The 25,969-nt window shown below is 45.4% G+C and overlaps 2 protein-coding genes across 2 annotated transcripts in view; both read left to right on the top strand.

Moving 5' to 3' along the window:
• PRR13 (proline rich 13) overlaps positions 1 to 25,969 on the top strand; it is a 326,900-nt gene that overhangs the window by 47,916 nt on the left and 253,015 nt on the right. The gene's annotated exons all lie outside the window — the stretch shown is intronic.
• The window catches only part of VDR (vitamin D receptor), a 94,611-nt gene that overhangs the window by 49,333 nt on the left and 19,309 nt on the right, over positions 1 to 25,969 (top strand). Inside the window, exon 4 of the mRNA XM_050925930.1 lies at positions 8,423 to 8,553. Within this exon, the coding sequence (XP_050781887.1) occupies positions 8,423 to 8,553 (131 nt within the window). The remainder of the gene's footprint in view (positions 1 to 8,422; positions 8,554 to 25,969) is intronic.

Below are 25,969 nucleotides of genomic sequence, written 5' to 3'. Positions count from 1 at the left end.
AAAACCTGCATTCAAAAATAAAACCATGTAAAACTTTAGAGCCTACATGTGCACTCAGTCCTACTTCAGCCAATTGCTCAGACAAACAAGTCTGGTTACATTTGGAGGAGATCATTCTGCCCAGTTCTTGTTTACAATGTCACCTGAAAGTGAGAATGGACATTCACGTGGCACTGTTGTAACTAGCATCGCAAAATATTTACGTGCCAAATACACTGAAGATTCATATGTCCCTTCATGCTTCAACCACCATTCCTAGAAGACCTGCTTCCATGCTGATAACAGGTTCTGCTTGATAATGATCCAGAGCAGAGCAGACTGATGCATAGTCATTTTCATCATCTTAGTCAAATGCCACCAACAGAAGGCTGATTTTCTTTTATGGTGGTTCGAGGTCTGTAGTTTCCGCATCTAATGAGTGTTGCTCTGTTAAGATTTCTGAAAGCAGGCTCCACACCTCGTCCCTCTCAGATGTTGGACGACAGTTCCGATTCTTAAACCTTGGGTCGAGTGCTGTAGCTATTTTTAGAAATCTCACATTGGTACCTTCTTTGCATTTTGTCAGATCTGCAGTGACAGTATTCGTAAATCAAACAACATCTGAGACTGCTATAACATGAAATATAGGACACAATCTGGGTAAAACAGCGCAGGGGACATAAAATTCTCCCTCAAGGAGTTCAGTCACAAATTTAATTAATGCATTATTTTTTTAATGAACATCATCAGCATGGAAGCATGTCCTCCAGAATGGTGGCTGAAGCATGATGGGGCATACAATGTTTAGCATATCTGGCACATAAATACCTTGCAACGCTGGCTACAAAAGTGCCATGCAAATGCCTGTTCTCACTTTCAGGTGACATTGTAAATAAGAAGCAGGCAGCAGTATCTCCTGTAAATGTAAACAAACTTGTTTGTCTTAGCGATTGGCTGAACAAGAAATAGGACTTGTAGGCTCTGAAGTTTTACATTGTTTTGTTTTTGAGTGCAAATATGCAACACAAAAAAAAATCTAAATTTGTAAGTTACACTTTCATGATAGAGATTGCACTACAGTACTTGTATGAGGTGAATTGAAAAAGAGATTAAAAAACTATCATTTTTACAGTGCAAATATTTGTAATAAAAATAATATAAAGTCAGCACTATACACTTTGTATTCTGTGTTGTAATGGAAATCAATATATTTGAAAATAGAAAAAAATCTGTAAATATTTAAGTTTCAATTGGTATTCTATTGTTTAACAGTGCTATTAATCGCAATTTTTTTTTAATCGCAGTTAATTTTTGGAGTTAATCGCCTGAGTTAACTGCGATTAATCGACAGCCCTAATAAAAAGACATCAATTTTCCTCCTGTCTAGACACAGACTGCTAAAGGCTGAGCTAAGAGATTCAGTTACGAAGGTGACAGATCGGTGCAGTAGCTATGGAGCTAACCCAAGCACTTCCCCCTTCTCATAGTTCATTCTCTTAGCTCCCCGTGCCAGGCTGTCAGTGGTGTTTCCTGTCTGTTCCTAGAGCCTGCCTTTCCCTCCTGTTAATTTCCCTGTTCTCTTGTCATAGAGGTGTGACTTCCTTTTGAGCTTGGTAGTAAGAGGTGTTGAAGGTTTATTTAGCAATACTGAAACACATAAGGATAATTATAATTGCCAGTTACAACACTTTGTAGTTAAAATTTGTGATCCCCACGCCACAGAGTAGTTCTTGCTGCTTTGCATATGGGAAGATCTCCTATGCAGTGAGCTGCAGAGCCTACCAGCTGGTTTCCAGGTGAAGGTGCTTGGTTTAAACCTGTAAAGATTGGGGCCCTTGCAAGTGGTCTGTCAAATGGTATGATGATATTGCTACAGTTGTGGTCATGTGAGGCACACAAGCTGACACCATGCATGGTTTAAAGAGGGGGCTGGCAGCAGGATCTTCCCTGCCTGGGGTAGGGTGACCAGATAGCAACTGTGAAAAAACGGGACAGGGAGTAAGGGGGTAATAGGCGCCTATATGAGAGAGTCCCAAAAAACAGGACTGTCCCTTTCAAAACGGGACATCTGGTCACCCTAGCCTGGAGTCCTTGACCTTTGAAATCTTTGGTTCGCGAGAGACAGGATTTGGTGACCTTCACTGCACACCAGAAGTCTTCTGTCCTCCAAGCTTCCTTGAGTGACTGAAACTAATGGCAGGGGTGTCTGTACACAGGTGTCCCTTTTTGAGGCTGATTCTGTTTTATCCGGGTGTGCATATATATAATGAGGATGTGGCTATTCTAAACCATGCACTTGTTCTGGTTACTTTCACATGTTGGGTATCCAAACTTGGGACACAATGGGCCTAACTCTTTTTTAAGAGGGATTCCAATTACCTGTAGTTCCCATGGACATTCACCAGTGTTGTGGGTGTTTGGCTCTGAAAATCAGGCCCACTGTGGCTCAGACTGGGCAACCAAAAATGGAAGACAACCAGAATGAGTGAACTGACTTTGGAAATTTTAGGTCTAAATTTGGGAATTTTGTAGCACCTGGACAATTTGGGACTAGCTGCGATTATAGGTCATCATGGGTGATTTCAAAGTACAGAATTTTTGTTTAAAATTGCAGTTGTTCCTTTTGGAGCCCCATTCATTGTGCTAGGCACTTAGAGCAGTATAAATACCTAGCTAAGCAGCACAGAGCTGATGTCTGCAACACAGAGCTGATGTCTACAGCTAACACGAGGAGTGGGAAACTTTTTACCATAGGCTGAGGACTGAAATGACTCACTGGCATTATGTGTAGATAGTCCCCAATTCCGGGGTTAGATCATGACTAACAAAATATGCCAGTTGGCACACTGATTTTTTTTGGTTATGACAAAGGTAACTTTCAGGAATTTAAGCATTTTCACAGGTTTCACAAATGTGCTAGACGGGGGGCGGGGGTAGTTTTGTCATTAAAGGTCACTACTAATTAAGATTCAGAGAAGGGGAAACTGAAAGTTTGTTTGAAAGTCAGAGGTGTTTTTTTTCCTTTCAGTAAAAGACTATAAGCCACAACAAAATATAAATAAATAGAATCTCTGAGAGGGTGAATTCCTAATATCCCCTCTCAACACTTCCTTCCATAGTAGGCCATCTCTTGTGGGTACAGGCCAATGCGTGTTCATTTTGTCCTATTAATTAAAAGTTTTTTGTTTCTAATTAACTATGCTGCCAAAAGCTACTTGGCAGGGGGGAAAGTCTGAATCATGTTTTTTAACATCACCTCTTCCTTTATGTTCTGCCTGGAAAACATTCCAGTACAAATATCCATAGAGCAATTGCCAACTAGAGTAACTTTAAGCATACATTATAAACTTCTTATTTGTATTATCCTAGCACCTCAGAGCCTCAGCCATGGACCAGGATGCCATTCTGCTGTATGTTTGTCCAAACACTGAAGAAAAAGAGAACCAGCTTAATCTTCTAATGTCCTCCTTTGGGAGACCTGTACTCAGGCAACTTTAATATTTACTCCTGAGGGAATTCTGCGCCAAAAAAAAAAAATTCTGCCTATAATATTTTAAAATTCTTCAAATTTTGCATGTCAATAAATAAATGTGGAGGCTCTATCATGGCAGTGGGGAGCCAGGCCATTGGCTGCACAGAGATGGGAGATCACCTACAGTGCCCTCCTCCAACTCCTGGGACATGGGCTCAACAATCAGGCTGCATCGAACCAAGACACAGTGCAAGGGCTGGGCCTGTCCCAGAAACACCCCAGGGCCCTGCCTGTCTGCACCAGGTGTGGGCAGGCAAGCTGGCTCAGCCTGCAGATCCAAGCGTGGAGGGGCTTAGTGTGGGAGAATCCAGGTATGGGGTGAGAGAGTTCTGTGTGGGACAATCTGGGTGCAGGTAGCTCAGTGGGGTGTCTGGGTGTGTGTGTGTGTGGGAGAATCTATATGCCCAGGGGCTCATTAGTGGGTTCTGGATGCTGGGGCAATGGGACTCTGCAAGGGGGTCTAGGTGATGGTGGTTGGGGTTTGTGGGGAGCTCAGAGGTGGGGTTCTGGGTGCAGGGGGCTTCAGATGCAGAAGATGAGGCTCAGCGAGGTTGGGGTTTGGGGTGGGAGAGCTCTGAATGGGGGAGGGGTCTGGATGCACCAGGGTTGGTTGTATGGGGGAGCAACTCCTGTACAGTGACCTCTCCCCCTGTGGCTGAGGAGCAGTGGGGGCAGGAAGTGCAGGAGCGGGGTTGTGGTGCTCCCTGCAGCCAGAGGAGGTGGGTCTGATCTGCACTAGCTGCTTCTTGCAGGGGAAGAAGTCCTGTCCTCGCCCAGCCAGGACTAGCAGCTGAGCTTGGCACAGAGTAGGCACCACTGTCCAATGTCCCCAAACCTACCCCACAGTGATTTAACTCTCCTCCATTGGCACGAGGTACCTGAAACAACACACTTGCACTGCTGGGGAGAGTTGCGTGACCTTTCTTGTGTCTTCCCTTTGTTTCCCCATCAGAAAGTCCTTTTTCTGCAGGGAAGCAAAAAAATCTGCAGGGGACATGAATTCTGTGCATGCGCAGTGGCGCAGAGTTCCCCCAGGAATAAATATTACTTTCTTGTATTGTGGAAGCACCTTAGAGGAGCCCCAGTCATGGAACAGGACCCCATTGTGGTAGGCAATCTAAATGTACCCCAGAAAGATAGTTTAGCTTAGTTCCTGTAAGCTAAAGAGTTTATAGACTAAGCACCCACCCACATAAATGTCAATTGAAGTATCCACTAGAATCAAGCATCCTTGCCCGGCTTTGAAACAAAACAGCCTTTTCAAACTTGTCTTAAATTGTAGACCTAATTTTCAGGGTGTCAGGCACTCGCAGGTAGGTTTCCAATAGAGCATACTGAAAACTGCCGCAAAGATTCATTTTCATGTTTAGTTGCGTGCAGACAATTTCTTCTTCTTGAAGCCACATGGATCTGTCTAGAACTTCTGCGCAGTGTGTGAGCTCTTAATTCACGCATCCAGCAGGTAGTTGATTACAGTGAGCATGAAAAGCAAGATCTTCCATTTCTCACCGATAGTCAAAGCAGGTGAATTCTGGGCTTTGCTGAGACAATCATTTGTATATTGGAAAGATGCACCACGGCTGCCTGTGAGGGGCAGTCTGCCCAGGGTCCCTAAACGGAGTGATATTTGCAACCGGGTGCACAGGATTGCAGTGCCACTCAGATTTGCCTGGTAGCTTCTCTGTCACGACGGAGGAACAGCTGGGCCAGACCTGAGTGATGCAACAATCCCTGGTGTCAGGCTGTAATTCCCAGAGTGGGGAGCTGGCCCTAGCCTCATGGGACAGGAACCACCGCTGCAGGGCAGTCTTGCTCTCCAGCACTTCCTCATTTCCCCTGAGTGATGATTTTTTTTGGAAGGGTCGAGGGCCTCAGTTTCAGATTTTGCCAAAGGCCCCAAAACCTCTGTGCAGCAGGCACTGGCATATACTTTTGCTTTTAGTTGCATACAAAAGCCTGTTTATGCATGCACACAGACAAGATTAGTGCAGGGAGGGATTTGGTTATTTTTAATTTTCGGCAGTATGCCCGGGATGTAGTTTTAAGTGCGCCTTGAAATGGCTGGTTCTGTAAGCTCTATATATGTTTTGTTTCTGTGGGTAGGATGTCTGCCCTCACTGCACTGACTCTGTAATTTAGTTTCTTTTGTAATAGAGATGCAAGACCCTAGTGTACTGTGAGTAAGAAGGCTTGCTTTTAAAAAAGGCTCTTAAACCATGTCATTTTCCACTGCTGCTCCGCATGAAGGTATACAATGAATTGCAATAGTTTTTCACGCTAGCCAAAATCCAAGTACCGTATACTATTGATTTGTATGTCAGTAGTGACTAGAGGCCCCAGTCCAGATAAATACCCCATTGTGCTGAGCTCTGTGCAGACAAAGTCCCTGCCCCCTAAAAAACTTACAATAAACAAGAGAAAGTGTGGGAGGGAAAACAGAGGCATGAGGGGAGAAGGAGCTGATTTGCCAACCTAACTCTTCAAAAACCATGAGTTGGGTCCATCAGAATAGCATTGGCTTAAAAACCATAAGATTTATTTACTTTTTTTAAATGTTGCGTCCTCTTTATTTGCCCTCTTTGTTTTGTTTGCTTTGGGGTTTTTTTGAGCCTTTAGGGTGCACTTGGGTCACATTTTCAAAATTTCTCTCCATACGCACAAGGGTTAGAAACTTTTTAATGAAAGCCAGGGGTTCTCAAATCACTTGCCTCCTAGTGACGCATCAGATATCACAAGACCTGTGATAACATCAAGAGAGTTGGCACTAAGGCAGTGATTTGTCCAAAGTCATGCAGCAGACCTGGGAATAGAACCCAGGTATCCTGACTCTAGCTGTATTTAGGAAGTACAGCAATAGTAGCTCCAGAAGGGAGAGTTTAATGGACATTTTGACTCCTCTAATCTTATTCAGGCAACAAACATTGGTTTATAGCATATCCAATAACATTGTTTTCCCTTTTTGGTTAAATGAACTGTAAATATGTTGAATGTAATGTCTTTATAATAAGCTTTTAGAGGATCCTATCTTTCAGTCTTTCCTTTTCAGTAGCCTCATTGACACAAGTGGATAAGGGCTGCAATATCAAGCTGCAAACACAATTTAAAAAGCTTTGTGCCAAGAAAATATTTGCTTGGAGAAGTTCTCACCTTTAAAGCCTCTTATCTTCTTCTGTGTCCTGATGCATCCTGCTGAACCATTGCATGAATTCACACAGAGGAGTGGCAATGAGAAGTCAAGGGGGAAAGAGAGGTGATTCAACTTAAGAAGAAAGCAAAATTTGGGCTACTATGTATTTGTATTACTGTACTGCCTTGGGGCTCCAACTAAGTCTGGAATCCCATTGTGCTAGGCATTGTACATAAATACAGTAAGAGGTCATCTTGAAGGGCTTACAATCTAAATAGACAAGACAAAGGGCGGGAAGGGAAACAGGCACAGAGTAGAAAAGTGAGATGATCAAGGTTCTCCACTAGGGTCGGTGACAGAGCCAGGAATAGCATCCAGGCCTCCTGACTCCCAGTCCCCTAACCATCATACATGCTGCCTCTCAGTACCTTTTAACTTGTAGGTCCAATGGGTAAGCTGAGATCTTTCTCTAACTGGATGGGATTGGGTAGATCTAAACCGTAATAAAACGCCTGTAACTGGCCAGTGTCAGCTGGCTCAGACTTGGCTGCGAGGCTGTAAAATTGCAGTGCAGACATTCGGGCCAGGGCTGCCATCCCTCCCATATAGCTCTCTGCTTGGAGATGTTCTTGCTCCAATCTCTGCTGCTCCACCACACTTCCCCTCCTTTCTAAAGGATACATTTTTCTATTCGTGTCTATCTCAAACTATGTAACTTCCCCAGATAATTTAATCTGTGCTCACAGAGGTACTGTAAATTACATGGCCTTCTGCATCCAAAACAAAGATGGGGGTCTCTGTTTTACATGCAATACAGAAACCAAGTTTAAAATAGAAGCACCGCTCTGCTTCTACTAACTAGTCATTAAAGAACATGTTACATACAATATTATTAGTTATTGTGCTAGCTAAGCATAGACTGGGGCCATACTGTGCTTGGTGCTGTACAAACACAGAACAGAAAGTTAGTCCCTGCCCCAAAGAAATCATATAATACTGACTGGTCAAGGAAGGTAAGTTATACTGTTGATGGGACCTATAACTCTGAATGTCCTGATTTAAGAACATTAAAAATCTTAATGAGACACAAAAACACAAATGCAATAGTGCATGCACATGTGTGCAAAAGAGAGTGAAATATTTCTCCCATATCCTACAGTGGGATTTCTCTCTCACACTCCAACCAGTCAACCAAACCTCCAACCAGGAGGCTTTAAAGCCTGGTAAATGTTTAATAATACACACTGCTTCTGAAAGGCCCTTGCTGGGTACAAGCTGACCTATACTGTAATTTGGTTTAGATTCCTTTGCTTCTGCTGCTTGTGGTTCAGTTCTGTATTTCTCTATAAATCCTCCCACACGCTTCTTTCCAATTTCACAATATCCCAAACTGGGAAAGTTAAACTGTGGCTAATATTTTCCTGTTTATAGTACATGTTGTATTTGTTGACAGAAAACCCTATGGGTTTGCAAGGAGGGGCAGCTTAGAAATTTTTAAACCTTTTAAAAACCATCGAGACATGCAAGTTGTGACTGTCTTTCAAACTTTTTTGAGGGGGGAAAAAATGTATTTTAAAATGCACAGCTTGCAGGAACTGAATGGTGGCTATTTAGAGGACTTTTCTGGCACATGCTTACAATCCTCAGCCCGATCAATGGAGAGCTGGGTTTGAGTGCACATGTCCCACACAATGTTTTGAAACAGTCTCCAGGCACAGCTTCAATGTTTCCTTAGCAGTAAACAAGTCCAGGCATCATAATATTTATTTGTGTTTTATTTTCAGGAGGAGCATGAAAAGAAAAGCAATGTTCACGTGTCCATTCAACAGCGACTGCAAAATCACCAAAGATAACCGGCGGCATTGCCAAGCCTGCCGGCTGAAACGTTGTGTGGACATAGGCATGATGAAAGAATGTGAGTAAACAAGTGCACAGTGATTGTGTGCTTAATGTACTTTAATTCTGCAGTAGTTTAAGGCTGGGGATTTGAGGTACTTAAGTCCGATGACCAGTTCCCATTGACTTGAATCTCTCAGATCACTTTGAAAATTGTAGCCTAAAATGTTTGCGCTAAACCTTCAGAAGTGACTAGCGATTCTCTGGGTGCTTTTGGTTTTTTGGTCACCCAATTGGAGTCACCTTTAAAAGGGGCCTTGTTTTGAGAAAGTCCTGAGCTGCTGTCAGGAATCAGGGTTTGCAGTAGAGCTAGTCTTTGGGCAACCTAACAAGCACAGGGCCTGTATTAGGTTGCCTGATTGGCTATACCACCTGGTTGACTGGAAGAGTCTTAAGCCCGGCAGCAGTTCAACAGCCGTTCAAACCATTCGCCCATGGCTGAGTGTTCCTGGGCCTTCTTGTTCCCATCCTTGCTCCTACATTGCTCCCAGCCTTCCTCACTCCAGGTAACCCAATCCTGACCCATAGCTCAGTTCCTGGCTTCTGACTCCTATTCTGACCCTTGGCTCTGATTTCTAACTACCAACTTCTGCTCCAGCCACGGGGCATGAACACCCCCTGACAGCTCCTGCCCTCTGAAACTTCAGGCCCCTTTAAGATGAGCACCCAAAAATGGAGGTGCCCAGAGTCACTAGACTCTGCCATGGAATAGACAAATAAGTCAGAAGTCTATAGTAATACATGGATGGTTTCATGCATCGCTTGCCCGTCTTAATTTTTAATTTGGGGTATAACTAGACTGCAGTAATTTATGGGTGAGAAGGTCCACAGTCCTGAATTGAGTTTTTTTCAGCATTCACAATGATTTAAAGGAGAATTTTTGCAGTAGGCCAAATTTTGAGACAAAGCACATGGCTCCTAAATAAAAGCCAAAGTAGGGAATCCTACACCTTGCACGGATGGAAACCCTCAATGCAGAGACACTGCCCTGGATCAACTTTACTCCAGTACTCACGGCATTGAAATACGCGGGGTGCAATTTCCCTAATCTAGCTGAGCTCCAAGTGTCTTGTAGTCCTCTAACGTCTGTAGATATTTGCTTTCCAAATCCACGCTTTTAGCTTCCCAGCCAAGCGCAACTCTTCCCTGGCCCTTCTTTGGAACCTTGTTTGTATTGTCTCCCAACAGCAGGAACAGGTGGACTGCTCTATTTGAACATTAAAGTCCCATAGAAATTAGAGATGTCAAAAAGCAATTTGGGTCATCTACTTCATCTCCCTCTTGCCGTCGCAGAGTTCTTCATTCTCTTTTAGAAGTAGCTGCTCTGTTAGTTTTGTTTACAAAGCAGTTTGCTCACTGTTAAATGCCAGGGAAATAAAGCACATGCCTTAAACATATTCCTTGCTAGAGCATTGTGATATGAGAGAGATGTCCACCCACTAGAGATTGTGATCTGTTCCTGGATGTTCCTGGCTGTTTCCTGAGTTGAAAAGGGGGAAAGATTTCGTAGCACTCAAGTTTTCCTTGCGCATCTCAGCATTTTACAATGACTTGGTTTGGTTAAAACGGGATGCTGCGGGTATGTATATTTTCGGGGCGGAGCTGTTTAATGATTGAGGAGTTTAATGATTGAGGGCTTGTCTACACTTGCAAGTTAGAGTGCATTAAGTCAGCCCTAGGCGCCCTAACTTCTGAGGTGTCCACACTGGCAAGGCACACGGAGCGCCCGGACTCCGTGGCTGGAGTGCCCCGGTAATTCACCTCCACGAGAAGCATAATGCTTACTGCGCCCTGGCTGGAGCGCCGTGGCGCCAGTGTAGAAACCCTGGTCTATGAATGCGCTCTAATCGGCCTGTTCTAGCCACTGTGGTCATCACTTTGAACTTTACTGCCCTGCCCTCAGGTGACCAATCATCAGACTCACCCTTTAAATTCTCTGGGAATTTTGAAATTCCCCTTCCTGTTTGCTCAGCAAGGCGTGGGGTGCTCTCAGCACGTCTTTCCAGGTGACCATGCCTCTACAGGCCAGGTGATCCCCAGTATGGAACAATGGTAAGGTGCTGGACCTCATCAGTGTTTGGGGTGAGGAAGCTATCCAGTCCCAGCTGTGCCCCAGCCATTGAAATTATGATATCTATGGGCAGATATCAAGGGACATGATGGAAAGGGGCTGTGACCGGGACGCACAGCAGTGCAACGTTAAGGTGAAGGAGCTGCGGAATGCCTACCACAAAGCGCAGGAGGCAAACTGCCGCTCCGATGCTGCCCCCATGACCTGCCATTTCTACAAAGAGCTGGACGTGACACTTGGGGGCGACCCCACCTCCACTCCGAAGACCACCATGGACATTTCAGAGGCCGTAGAAGCAGAGTTCAACAAGGCAGTAGGAGGAAAGCAGAAGTGAAGGTGCTGAGGAGGAGGGGAACAGCCCAGCATCCCTAGATGCATGCAGCCAGGAGATGTTTTCAAGCCAGGAGGAAGGTAGCCAGTCATAGCGGACAATGCTTGGGGAAAAACAAACAGCAGAGGAGGTGCCTGGTAAGTGGCTTTTATTTTGGGAAGGTAGTTGTTCGGTGCGAGCTCTTGGGGCGAAGAGGGTTGCAGGGTTAGGGCTGCGTGCATGCCTAGATGCATTGATGTGTTCTCTTCCATTGTGGTAATCGGTCTCAGAGTTCTTTTCAAAGATCTCATGCAGAAGCTGGGCAATCCACTTGCGCAGGTTCCTTGGCAGAGCTACTGTGCTCCTTGTCCCAGTAAGGCTAATGTGTCTGCGCCACTGTGCCGTGACTGGCAGGGGGACCGTTGCTGCACACAGGCAAGCTGCATAAGGGCCGAGGCAGAAGCTGCATTGTAGTAGAAGACCCTCCCTTGATTCCCAGGTCATCGTCAGCAGCGAGGTATCTTCCAGGACGAACTCATCCTGTGGAAAATGTGGGGACAGTGATCAGTATAGGGGGCCCCTGTAGCTGTTGGCTCTCCCCAGCGCACAGAACCCCAGAGGACAGTACAGCCATGAAACAATCAGTCTCCCTTGCCCCTGTGCTTACTCACCGTTTTGGGGCTCCTGTGGATTATATGCACTTGCTTTGGGACAGGCAATTTCTGCTGCTGTGTTGTACACTGTACTTGTCTTTTAAGTACGGCCGAATCATTGCTCTGTCTGTTGTGAACAATGCTGCCTCTGTTAAGTGTTGCATTTGGCTTTACAGATGCAACCTTGAGATCCCAGCCATCCTTGTTATCAACAGCTGAAAGATTCCAAAGAATCAGGAAGCACCAATGCATGAAGACATGAAAATCAAAAAGTTCAGGAGTGGCGGGAGACTGAAAGGAGGCTCCGCCAGCAGAATGCGGATCGCCAGCACCAAAGCATGGAGCAGCTGCTAAACATCATGGGGTGCCAAGCAGACTCGATACAGGCACTCATAGCAATGCAGATGGAGCACATCCACCCCTCCCTGCAGCCCTTGTCCCAAAACTTTTCCCTTGTACCCCCATGTCACCGCCAACCCACTTTCCCCAACATTCGAGTTCTTATGACCACCAGCTGCCTCCAACACCTGTAGCTTCACTACCCAGCCCTGCAAACTACGACTCTTACCCACTGCACTCAACCCCCATCACCATGCATTTTAGCCAGCCTGAACTGCAGTACTTACTGCTTGGCACTCCAGACAGGAACGCTGTGTATGATAACAGGACATACGCAAATCTGTGATTGTCCCATTTCCCACCCCGCCCGTTTCCCTCCTCCCACACAGCACAGATGTGTCATGCCCTTTCTGTTTCCCAAGCAGTTGTTTCTTTTCAATAAATGAATTTTTTTGCTTTGAATACGTTCTTTATTGCATTAAGTAAAAGATACCATAGCCCAGGACGGCAACAGGCACTGCAAGTCAGCGTATCGTATGTAGCAAACACAGATGCCTACTAGCATTGGAACCACTGCACTTCACTCCCGTGCAGGGCACCAAACATTACTGGTGGCTTTCAGCATCAAATTGCTCCCTCAAGGCATCCCTAATCCTTACAGCCCTGCGCTGGGCCCCTCTAATAGCCCTGGTCTCTAGCTGTTCAAATTCAGCCTCCAGGTGTGGAACCCCCGAGTTCCATGCCTGAGTGAAGCTTTCACCCTTCCCTTCACAAGTGTTATGTATGGCTGTCATCAGCCAGGTTCAGCTTCCCATACAGACAGTGCCAGCATCCTTTTAAATGGCCAAACACACACTCAGCTGTCATTCTGCACTGACTCAGCCTGTTGTTGAACTGCTCCTTGCTGCTATCAAGGCTCCCTGTGTAGGGGTTTCATGAGCCACGGCATTAAAGGCTAATCAGGGTCTCCAAGGATCACAGTGGGCATTTCAACTTCCCCTCTGATGATCTTCTGGTCTGGGAAGAAAGTCCCAGCTTGCAGCTTCCTGAACAGGCCTGTGGTCCGAAAGATGGGTGTGTCATGCACCTTTCTGGACCAGCCTGTGTTCATGTCAATGAATCGTCCACGGTGATCCGCAAGCGCCTGGAGAACCATAGAGAAATACCCCTTCCGAGTAATGTACTTGAAGGCTAGGTGGTCTGGTTCCAGAATTGGAATATGTGTCCCATCTATTGCCCCTCCGTAGTTAGGGGAAACCCATTTGTGCAAAGCCAGCCACAATGTCACCCACGTTGCCCAGAGTCACGGTTCTTCTGAGCATTAATGGCCCTGCAAACTTGCATCAACACGATTCCAGCGGTCGACTTACCCACTCCAAACTGGCTAGCGACCAATCGGTAGTTGTCTGGAGTTGCCAGCCTCCAGATTGCAATAGCCACCTGCTTCTCCACCGGCAGGGCAGCTCTCAATTTCGTGTTCCTGCACTGCAGGGTGCGGGGAGTTCAGCACACAGTCCCATGAAAGTGGCTTTCCTTATCCGAAAGTTCTGCAGCCACTGCTCGTCATCCCAGACTTGCATGATGATGTGATTCCACCAGTAAGGGCTTGTTTTCCAAGCCCAAAGGCAGCGTTCTGCTGTGGTGAGCATGTCTGTGAATGCCACAAGCAATCTTGTCATATGCGTTACGCGATTGGACATCATCGTTGGACTCCTCACTATCACTTTGTAGCTTTAGAAGTAACTCAACTGCAATTCATGATGTGCTGGCGAGACCCATCTGCATATTCCTCACAAGTTCAGGATCCATTCCCACAAACCGAAAGGGAAGACACAGTACAAAAAATGTAGAAAGATGGCACCAAATGTGGACAGAAGCCCAGGGATTGCTGGGATGCGAAGCGATGCATCACAGGGCATTGGGGACAGGGCCCAGAATGCCCCCTGCCCCTTTCCCACAAGCCACAGCACCAGAATGGGAAGAGGTGTTCTGTGGGATAGCTGCCCATAATGCATCGCTCCCAATGCCGCTGTAAGTGCCACAAATGTGGCCACTCCATTGCACTTGCAGCTGACAGTGTGAATATACAGCAGCGCTTTCTTTGCTGTGGTCTCCAAGGGCTGGTTTAACTCTCAGCGCTCTACATCTGCAAGTGTAGCCATGCCCTGAAACTAATTAGGTTTTGGTTTCCATATTGCTTTGTGATTTGTAAAGGTGGAGTTGGCTCTGTGCCATGGGAAAACTTCTTTGAGCTGAATGGCAGCATTGCCTATGATTGAGCTACCGTCTTGAGAGAGGGAGTATCCATCACGCTTGTCTCTTCGAGGTTGTCTCCTTAGTAAGTTTGACAAAAGGCATTAACAACCCCCATACTGCACCCTGCCTTTGTGGAAGCTTCTTTCTTTGGTGGTGGCATAATATCACATCAAACAATTGCAATATTCATGCTGTACTTGCATTTAAACATCTTCCACATAACTATATGGCTTCATGCATCTCCTACTGTAGTTTTTTTGCTGTGGAATTTCCTTGTGTTTTTCCTTAATGGCATCTCTTGTTGGTATTAATTTCAGCAGAGTTCTGTTTTTGTGACCTTGAATCTCCTTGGTAGAGGCTTGAGGAATAACTTGGAAAAGCAGAGTGCAACGGAGTTCAAACACATGAATGTTGTCAAAATATTTATTTTTCTGCCTTTGTACTTTTCTGTCATTAAATGCAACTCTTATAAACAAAGGTCTGATGAGTTTGTTCTTACACATTCTTTTCACTTCCCTACGGATTCAAGTCAAACCAAAATAATCCACCTTCTTTAGGAAGCTTCGTTAACTTCCTGATTACGACTGCCTGCAGAGCCTGGGTGTGTTTATGGTGTGTACGGTGAACCTGTGCAAGTAGCCAAAAGACCCTGCACCCAATTCTCTGCTGTCTTGTACCTTCTGTGTCTATTCTCCCTGTGCAAAATGGGTGTAAGGGTGTTCTTTGATCAAAATGTTAAGTGTGTTGCACCCAGTTTGTGCAGGTATAAATGTTACATGGTATGATCCAGGTAGGGGAGAATCAGACATGGCTTCTCTCCCCAGGCTTTTTGGAGTGGGGAGAATCTCGCTGAGAGCTGCTGACCCTAGCGTCTCCCTCTTCCCATCTATAGAGAAGTTTTCCCCTCTCCTAAGGGGGACTGGAGCATGTACCATGGAGGCAACAGTTGTCTCTTGTCCTATTTCAGCTGGGATGTGGCTTGGCTCCACTTTCACAAGTGAAGGGGTATTTCTTGTGGTTTTGTTCAGAGAGTTCTTATTTTCTTCCAGCCAGCCTCACCATTTACTCTGCAAGAGAGTACCTGTCCTTTTGGGGAAAATCAGAGGCAGGGGCACACAACACATTGTGCCACGTGATGATTGATGGATTTAAAAATCTGTTTGCTTTCCTGTAAATTTTCTCTATATAGTAGGGAACAAACTGATTCATAATGTAACGGTGCAGCTAAGGAACGTCACCTATGGCCCTTTAAGAAAACCAGCATTTACTGGAATGCATCAGAAGATACATGTATCTTCAGCACATGTGGAAAAATCTCCATGTTTTTAATAAATAGGCAGGCTCCAGTAAAACTAGTTTTAAAGTTAGTGGGTGAGGTTCCATGGAAAGAGAAACAAAGGCCCTGTTTACTCTGGGTAAGGACTAAAACTGTTTGTTTGTTTTTTTGCAGCCAGTTTACAGTTTTTGTATTCAAACAGCAGTTATGTCTTTACTGCAAAGTTCTTACTCTTACTCTAAACCAGGGGTCAGCAATCTTTCAGAAGTGGTGTGCTGAGTCTTAATTTGTTCACTGTAATTTAAGGTTTTACGTGCCAGTAATACATTTTAACGTTTTTAGAAGGTCTCTTTCTATAAGTCTGTAATATAGAACTAAACTCTTGTTGTATGTAAAGTAAATAAAGTTTTTAAAATGTTTAAGAAGTTTCATTTAAAGTTAAATTAAAATGCCAAGCCCCCCCCCTACCCCCCCCAGACCGGTGGCCAGGACCTGGGTAGTGTGAGTGCCACTGAAAATCAGCGTGCTTGCCATAGGTTGCCTACCTCTGCTCTAAACCAGCTCCTGCCCCCAAAATGTTTTTGCTTGAGCACAGTGGTGCTTTAAATCTGAGCTAGCTGGGCCATCAGAGGGCATAGGTTAAAACTCATGTGCATGTTAGAACAGAGTTAGTAGACTGCTCTGTCTCTTATTAATGTTTTATTTTGGACTCTGTGTAAGCACTTTGGGGTCCAGTGGGTAATGTAAGATACCATACAAAATAATTTGGTACAGCACACGGTTAAAACATGCTTGTTCCCTGGCTAGAGCAATGAACCAGAACAGCTACTTAGTAGAGAACAGAGAGCAACACAGAAAGTCAAAGTCTGAAAATGTTTCTTGGCATGGTAGGTTTTTTTGGGATATTCCAGAAATAATTATTTGAAATGGTGAATTTTCGCAGGCTTTCTGATTTAATGAGGGACGGCTCAGCTTCTCCTGGGCATTTCTTCAGTGTCAGGAGACCATTCTCCAAGAACAATAGAGTTTTCAACTGACATTATCGTGTAATCATTACACAAATTGTCTTTGAGAGAGCAAATGCTGTTGTGCTTATTTGAATGGAAAAAAGGCTTTGACTGTAAAAAGCAAACTGGATGAGAGTGAATGGCCTTGGTTACTGGAGTCCTGCTGAGAGTTGGCATAAGCAAATGCAACTCCACTGAAATCAAGGGTATTATACCCACTTGTGCTAGTTCCTGAATTTTGCAAGGACAGCCAGGAAACTTCGGTAGCAGCAAAAAGAGGGGGTGGTTTTCTGGCCTGAGCAAAGCTATGTAGTAGTTAACTTGTAAATGATCCATTTAGTGAAATCCATACTCTATTAATAGAAACCTAACCCAGAGTAACTAAAATTAGACCCTCTGAGTGGAGTTAACTGCTAGTTAAATGGGAATGGAAATAAAGTGTGCTTCAATTATTTTTAGGTCCGACCAGGTTTAAAACTCCTGCAAGGTTGCAAGGAGTGGTCTTCCCACAGTTACCACCTCCTTTCTCTGGGACATCCCTATCACTGTTCCTGCAGCAAGCAACAAAGTGAAACTGATCTGATTTTATTCTAAGGAGGCAGAAACATGATCTAAGGGAGTGAAAGAAGGGAAAACACTGGCAGATGAGACAAGAGAGCAAAGAAGTGGGGGGGAGCCAAAAGAGAAAAGGAAGGGGGGAGAATAGAGAGACAGGCCTCTAGTTTAGGGACAGCTCAGTAATGCAGGATTTAGTGTCCCTAGTCCTTGCTCCCCTCAGGCCAGTGAGAGTTCTGGTTGGTTATCGCAAGGGCTGCAAATGCACTGTTTATTTTTCAACAAATGTCCATTCCCCAGGCCCATTTGCAGCCCAAACATGGCAACACTGAGGAATCTGGCTTTATGAATGTTTGTTACCCAACTCTTAAGGCTGAGGTCCTGGGAGCTTGAAATCAGTTAAGAAGGTAAAAGAAGGGAAACATTTGGGGAGATTTAAAGGGTGAACTAAGCAGCAAAAAACAAAACATTATGTCTGCCGCAGCAGCAGCTTGAGGAGATGAGCTATGAGGCAGGTAGAGAAAGTAGTTCAGGAGAGAAACATGTTCTTCCTGGTGGAGATAAATTATTTTCTTTGTATTGCGGTAGCACGTAGGAGCCCCAGTCATGTACCAGGGCCCCTTTTGCGCTAGGTACTGCACAAACAGATGATAAAAGGACTTGAGGAGCTTACAGTCTAAGACAAGATAAATGGTGTCGTGTAGACATGGGCAGCATGAGCAAATAAGGAGCAATAGTGGTTAATATGATAGGCAGTGGTCTCAGCACACCAGCTGCCTAACCATTGCCATGTTTCCTGCAAGGGAAAGTTTGAACGAGGAATTTGAAGGAGGAAATGTTGCAGAGGTTGACGGGGAGCTCCTCCCCTGTAACGAGGAAGAGAGGGATTTTATTAATGTAGATGAAGTGGCAGGACATGGTAAGCATATAATTAGAAGTGGTGAGACTAGGTGACCAGGTGGACAGTGGTGTTGGTCAATATCAAATGGTTCAGATGGAAAGAGAGGTATGCGGGCAACACAGAGAAACAGGAAATAAAACTCCTGCAAATAGGTGGAATCACAAGAAAAGACTTCATGAAATGAAGTTGCTTGGGTTTCTTTGTGACTTTTCCCAAAGTATATTACTGAGTGAGGTCCATAGAATCATGGATTAGGGTTGGAAGAGACCTCAGTAGGTCATCTAGTCCAACTCCCTGCTCAAAGCAGGACCAACCCCAACTAAATCATCCCAGCCAGGGCTTTGTCAAGCTAAGCCTTAAAGAATGGAGATTCCACCATCTCCCTAGGTAATCTATTCCAGTGCTTCACCACCCTCCTAATGAAATAGTGTTTCCTAATAGCCAACCTCGATCTCCCCCACTGCAACTTGAGAGAGCAAGAAGCAATGGTCTCATCACCCACCACTGAGAACAGCTGATCTCCATCCTCTTTGGAACCCCTCTTCAGGTAGTTGAAGGCTACTATCAAATCCCCCCTCGTTATTCTCTTCTGCAGATTAAATAAGCCCATTTCCCTCAACCTCTCTTCGTAAATCATGTGCCCCAGCCCCCTAATAATTTTCGTTGTCCTCTGCTGGACTCTCCAATTTGTCAACATCCTTTCTGTAGTGAGGGACCCAAAACTGGATGCAATACTCCAGATGTGGCCTCACCAGTGCCGAATAGAGGGGAATAATCACTTCCCTCAATCTGCTGGCAATGCTCCTACTAATGTAGCCCAATATGCTGTTAGCCTCCTTGGTAACAAGGGCACACTGCTGTCTCATATCCAGCTTCTCATCCACTGTAATCCCCGGGTTCTTTTCTGTAGAACTGCCGTCTAGCCAGTCGGTCCCCAGACTGTAGCAGTGCTCTCTTCCCCACACCACCCCCCCCCCCCCGCTTACAATCCTCCAATTTGTCTAGGTCATTCTGGACCCTATCCCTATCCTCCAGCATATCTACCTCTCCCCCCAGCTTAGTGTCATCTGCGAACTTGCTGAGGGTGCAATCCATCCCAGCATCCAGTTCATTAATGAAGATGTTGAACAAAACCGACCCCAGGAAAGACCCCTGGGGCACTCTGCTTGATACCAGCTGCCAACTAGACATCGAGCCATTGATCACTATCCATTGAGTACAACAATCTAGCCAGCTTTCTAGGCACCTTATAGTGGATTCATCCAATCCATTCTTTTTTAACTGGCTGACAAGGGTACTGTAGGAGACCATATCAAAAGCTTTGCTAATGTCCAGATATAACGTCCACTGCTTTCCCCATATCCACAGAGCCAGGTATCTCATCATAGAAGGCAATCGGGTTGGTCAGGCATGACTTGCCCTTGGTAAATCCATGTTGACTGTTCCTGATCACGTTCCTCTCCTCCAAGTACTTCAAAATGGACTCCTTGAGGACCTGCTCCATGATTTTTTCCAGGGACTGTTTTCAATTAAATGTGTTAATCCTGTCACACATCAGATGACCATTTTCAAACACCATTCTGAAGGAATGAACAAATTGAAACAGAAAAGTGAAAATACTCTTCTTCTGGTTAGCAGAGACATTTATTCCCCAGACTAACCTCTGAGGACAGGACAAGAAGCAATGATCTTTAACTGCAGCAAGGGCAGCTTAGGTTGGACATTAGGGAGAAACTTCCTAACTGTCAGAGTGGTTAAGCACTGGAATAAATTGCCTAGGGAGGTTGTGGAATCTCCATTATTGGGGACTTATAAGAGCATAAAAATGGCCCTACTGGGTCAGACCAAAGGTCCATCTATTCCAGTATCCTGCCTTCCAACAGTAGCCAGTGCCAGGTGCCCCAGAGGGAATAAACAGAACAGGGAGTCATAAAGTGATCCTTCCCCTGTCACTCATTCCCAGCTTCTGGCAAACAGAGGCTAGGGACACCACTCCTGCACATCCTGGCTAATAGCCATTGATGGACCTATCCTCCATTAATTTATCTAGGTTTCTTTTAAAACCCAGTTATGGTCTTGGCCTTCATGACATCCTCTGGCAAGGAGTTCCACAGGTTGACTGTGCGTTTTGCGAAGAAATACTTTCTTGTATTTGTTTTAAACCTGCTGCCTATTAATTTCATGTAGTGACCCCTAGTTCTTGTGTTATGAGAAGTAGTAAAAACACTCCCTTATCTACTTTCTCTACACCAGTCATGATTTTATAGACCTTTATCATATCTCCCCTTAGCTGTCTCTAAGGTTGGACAGACACCTGCCAGGGATGGTATAGATAATACTTAGTCTTGCCTTGAGTGCAGGGGACTGGACTGGATGACCTCTCAAGGTCCCTTCCAGTTCTGTGCTTCTACATAGTGGTGATAGTTGCATCTTTATTTCCTGTAGGTCCCTTGTGTATATACTCAGAGCTTGTTTTACAGTAACAGGGTTAGATAAGGGAGCAGAAAAACCACAACTATATCTGCTAAGTTCTGTAAAGCAGCGTGTACATTTATGGTGCTGAGCACCTATTGATACGAGGTTGCTGACTCTAAATGATAGCTGAACACAAGCCACATCATTTTTAAATGCTCTTTTTACAGTCTGAACACTTAATTACAGTTTGTTTGCTCACAGAGTGTATCAAATGACACAACTGTTTCCAATAGCTAGGCCTGGGAACACATGCATTCTATACAGATATAACTATTTTGGGGAACATTGGAGCTGGAAGGTGCAATTTCCAGCCCGAGTAGACGTACCCACACTGCGCTAATTGACCTAATGCGCTAAAAATAAAAGTGTAGCTGTGGCAGTGCAGTGGGCCAGGTTCCCCAAGTACGTACCCAGAGTCTTGGACAGGATCATACTCAGGGCGGCTAGCCTGTTGTTCTGCACAGCTACACTTCTATTTTTAGCAAACTAGCTCAGTCTGAGCTAGTGCGGGTATGTCTACTCAAGCTGGAAATGACACCTTCCAGCTCCTGGGTAGCTGTATCCACAGTTAAAAGTGTCAAGTATCAGAGGGGTAGCCGTGTTAGTCTGGATCTGTAAAAGCAGCAAAGAATCCTGTGGCACCTTATAGACTAACAGACATTTTGGAGCATGAGCTTTTGTGGGTGATAACATGCATCTGACGAAGTGGGTTATCACCCACGAAAGCTCATGCTCCAAAACGTCTGTTAGTCTATAAGGTGCCACAGGATTCTTTGCTGCTTTTAGTTAAAAGTGTGAATTTTTTTTTTATCCAAATGGTTCTTCTGGTAATAATCCTCAGGGTGGAGGCCGTTACGTCCTGTCAGGGAGGGTCTAGAGTGACTTGGTCCTGCCTCAGCGCAGGGGGCTGGACCTGATGACCTCTTGAGGTCTCTTCCAGCCCTACATTTCTATGAATCTATGAAGGTGCCTTTTACAGTGCCTATAGCTGATTTTTTTTCCCCTTCCGCTATGAGAATAGCTACACTGGTAGAAGGCACCTTTATACAAATATAACTGAATCTGCAAAGGAGGTGTTTAACTGATTGAATTATACTGTTATAGTTAAAGTGGTCCAACTTTTGTGGTAGACAAGCTCTAAAGCCAGTCTGAACAGACATGTGCACCGATTTAAATTGATTTTTTTTTAAGAACATCCATGGGGTGTTTGCACTCATTTAAATAAATTGATTTTAAAAACAAACTTAATTGGTGTAGTTGCCAAAGTCCAGGACACCGTGCAGCCCTGTGGTTTTCAACCCTTTTTTCATTTGTGGACACCTAAAAAAAAATCAAATGCAGGTGCAGACCCCTTTGGAAATCTTAGATGTAGTCTGCAGACCCCCAGGGGTCTGTGGACCACAGGTTGAAAACCACAGACATAGCCCAAGCCCGCCCGCCCTCCTGGACCACCTGACTACTCCTGGGCCACGTCTACACTACAGCATAAAATCGAAATTATTAAAACCGGTTTTCTAAAACTGGTTTTATAAAATCGATTTTACGCGTCCACACTAGGGCACATTAATTCGGTGGTGTGCGTCCATGGTCCTAGGCTACCATCAATTTCCGGAGCGGTGCACTCTGGGTAGTTCAGTAAAAGAATGAGACCAATAACTTCGATTTCCGTCCACACTAACCCTAAATCGATATAGTAATATCGATTTTAGGGTTACTCCTCTCATTGGGGAGGAGTACAGAAATCGATTTTAAGAACCCTTAAAATCGATTTAAAGTGCCTTGTAGTGTGGACGGGTACAGCGTTAAATGGATTTAACGCTGTAGTGTGGACCAGGCCCTAGGCATCCTTCACAAGGAAAGGAAGTAACTGTGAGCTGCCTTCAGGCACTTAGCACTTCCCCTCAACTGCTCTGATACTTGTCTCCCACAATGAAGTGAGGTGTTTTCTTTTGGGGGTGTGAAGGAAGGAGGACTCTTGGGGTGAGCAGGGACTGAAGGAGTTCAAGAGCTGTGCATGGGGGTGGCTGATGGCAGGGGCGTGTTTATGTGAGGAAGATACTGGGAAGAAATTGTACTGTGCTCTTGGCAAAAAAAATTCTACTTGTTTCTGTCTCTCTCCACTTTTAGATTCTTATGTTCATTGCGTAGAGTGTCTAGCACAATGGGGCCTCAGTCCTTCTTGGAGGAGGGGACCTTTAGGCCCTATAGAATATAAATAAAAACACTGAACAGCTTCTCGGGGCGGAGGGGAGACGGCAGCAAGCTCAAAGGGCTATAAAAACTTCTCTACATCTCACATAAGCCCTGTGTGTCTAAATTGCTTTTTAATTCAAAATGTTTCCAGCCTAGTTTGCTCCACGCTCACTCTTTTGTTTATGTAATTGACCCTGATGCATACACCCATTTTTCCACTACTACAGCTGTGCGTGACAAAAGCTCACAACGCCTCCTTGGGTGAGTGCAAGTAAACAGGGTGAGGAATTATACTTAAGGATATGTTAGTGTGACAAGCGGCCAGGATTACAGTTTCCCACAGCTGTTTTTCACTTGCTCGTAAAGTATCTGACTCAAACCAGTCAAAGCAGCCCTGACAGTTACAATCTGCAATTCTTGAGCTTTTCTGTGCATACTCTGTATATTCAGCCGTGCTTTGCCACTGATTTTAATAGGCAGCAGCAGAACAGTTTGAACAAAATTCCTCTTCACTGCTGCCCCATGTAACAGATGTGTAAGTGCTGACGTTCCATTTGAACAGTCAGTGTGGTATAGCAGACAGGGCACTGGAGTAGGAGTTAGGAGAGCTGGGGTCTGTTACCAGCACTGCAACTAATCTGTGACCCAGCGGCAAGTCGCGTCCTTTGTCTGTGCCTGTGTTTTACTGCTTACCCTTTTTCTGTTTTGACTTTGTAAAGTGTGAACAATTTGGGGCAGGGACTCTTTCTTATTTGATATGTGGGGCCTCTGGGCACTACTGTAATACCAAAAAGAAAAAAAATCATCGCTCCACTCCTGTCTGAAAGATCCAGCGTAGTCTAGCAGCAAAGGAGTTAAGTGACAGCAAGAGATCCTCTTCCGAGTTCCTGTTTTTTGGGGGGGGGGTTATTCTTTTTAATTTTGTCATCACCCAAAGACTTCTTTGGAACTTAATCTATTAGGAAATGACAAGTCTTGTTTAAATTTCAGTTATTACTTCGGTGCATTTGATATCACTCTGGCTAGTCCTGATATCTACTTGGACACATGACTGTATCTTTACAGGCTTAGACTATGGGTTGATTATTGATCCCTTGACAATATACAGGTGAACCATTCTGCAGTCTTTGAGCCAAAAGCATTGGCTTGTCACTCTAGTCCAGGAATGAGCAAACTTTTTGGCCTGAGGGCCGCATCGGGTTTTGTAAATTGTATGGAGAACTGGTTAGGGGAGGGGATTGTGGCCTGGCCCCCACCTCCTATCTTCCCCTCCACCAGGGCTCCTGCCCCATCCAACCTCCCCTGACCCATCCCCGCTCCCTGACCACTCCTGGACCCTCGCCACCCCATCTAACACCTCCTCTTCTTCCTGACCCCCTCCCCCTGGGATTCTTGTCCCCATTCAACCTCCTGTTCTCCCCTCAACCCCTATCCATACCCTCACCCCCTGACCACCACCCTGACCTTCCCTGCCCTCTACCCTCCACCCCCCCCACTCCGTGCCCCCTTACCGCGTGGCTGGTGGTGCTACAGCTGTGCCACTCGGCTGGAGCCAGGCCACACTGCTGCTGCCACCACGCAGCTCAGAGCGCCAGGCCAGGCCAGGCTCTGCAGCTGCTCTGCCCCAGGAGCTCACAACCCCACTGCCCAGAGCATTGCACTGGTGGCAGAGCAAGTGAGCTGAGGCTGTGGGGGAGATGCCAGGGGCTAGCCTCCTGGGCGAGGAGCTCAGGGGCTGGGCAGGACGGTCCTGCGGGCCAGATGTGGCCAGCAGGCCATAGTTTGCCCACCTCTGCTCTAGTCTGAGCTATGCAGTCTTGTTGTAGTCATGTCGGTCTCTGGATATTAGAGAGGCAAGGTGGGAGAGGTAATACCTTTTATGGGACCAACCTCTGTTGACGAAAGAAAGACACTGGAGCTATACAAAGCTCTTCTTCAAGCCTGGGAAAGGTACTCTGGTGAGTGTCACAGCTAAATGCAAGATCCAACAGATAGTTCAACATAAGTAGTCAACATATATTCTATCTGTTGGATCTTGCATTTAGCTGTGACACTCAGAGTTCCAGGGGCCAAAGTCCAGTGACAACAGACTGACGTGCCAGCAGAAGCTGCTCACCTTGCTTGTAGCGAGGCAGGATTTACTGTCTCACCCCCAGCACTTCTGAAATGTGGTCTGAAAATTCATGAGGGGAGGGGAGTGGAAAATTAGCACCAGCTGGGAGGGGTGGATTTCAGAAATAGTTATGGGAGTTCTTTCTGATCAGCAACAGAGGAGGAGGGAGGCTAAGAGCAGAGGAGTTGCAGGGCGGGGTAGAGTAGCAGCAAGGCAGAGATGGGGATGGTGTTCGCCAGGGCAGTAGGGCAAAGGTGAGTGAGCACGCCAGGGAGGAGGTGAGGAGGAAGGTGATCCTAAGCAGGGAGAGGGAGTTGGGCGCCTATTTGGAAGTAGCTGCAGTGTCTCCTGGGTGGGGAGGGGGCATGTGGAGAAGTAGCTTCAGTAGCACATTGTTCCTTAGTGAGTAAAGCTGAAATTGACCCAAGTAGAAGGCTACTGCCAGTAAGAATCTTCTGATGCAAGGGCAGTTCTAGCCAGAAGGTGGCCTGTTGGAACGGTAGGGTTCGTTCTCTTGCAAACCAGCTTCTCTCTCCTGTGCACTAAAGTGTTAGAAAGCATGGTATGCTCCTCTGCATTAAATTAAAAACACAGACCAAAAAAGAGGTTTTAAAAAAAAAAAAAAAAGCAACTTTGAGTTTCATTCCTAATAATCCATGTTCCTAAAAACTATAAACCAGAGGTGGCATTTCCATTATGCCTTTGGTTCTGTGAGTAATAGCTGTGACTACTGCATTTAAGCACAGAAAAAGGTCAGGAAACAAAATGTGGAATGTGGTTGGCAGTTTATCTTCTGAGCAACGAATAATAGAACTATGCAAGGACTGGCCTTTGGGATGGGAACTGACGTTAAAAAATCTGGCAAAGAGGAGGGTGCGTAATATTAAAAAAAAAATAAAGGATCTTTTTACTGTCCAAGAAAAATACTGCTTTGCAGCAATAGACACATCCTGTTTTGTCAGACAAGGTTGCTAGCATGCTAGGGACCTGTCTGAACCGCATGTCCTAAAGCACCATATGCTTGTGTATCCCTTTTAAAATTATCATTAGATTTTCAAAGATACCCAGGAAAATCAATGGGAATTGGGTGCTTAATTCCAATTTATGTCCCTCGAAAATCCTCCCCCTACATTCAGTGCTAGCGTCACTCTGATCAGCTTCATCAGAAAGGAACTGTTTTTATTCTTGACATGAATGTGTGTCACTAGCATGGAGCATTGCAGCTGCTATTGTAACTCTGGTTTTGCGCTTTTATGCTTCTATTGGCACTGGCAGGGAGCATAAGA

Source organism: Gopherus flavomarginatus, chromosome 16 (assembly GCF_025201925.1).
Source record: "Gopherus flavomarginatus isolate rGopFla2 chromosome 16, rGopFla2.mat.asm, whole genome shotgun sequence".
NCBI classification, from domain to species: Eukaryota; Metazoa; Chordata; order Testudines; family Testudinidae; genus Gopherus; species Gopherus flavomarginatus.
Note: the sequence above shows the minus strand (reverse complement) of the source record. Positions and strands in the feature narration are given on the sequence as shown.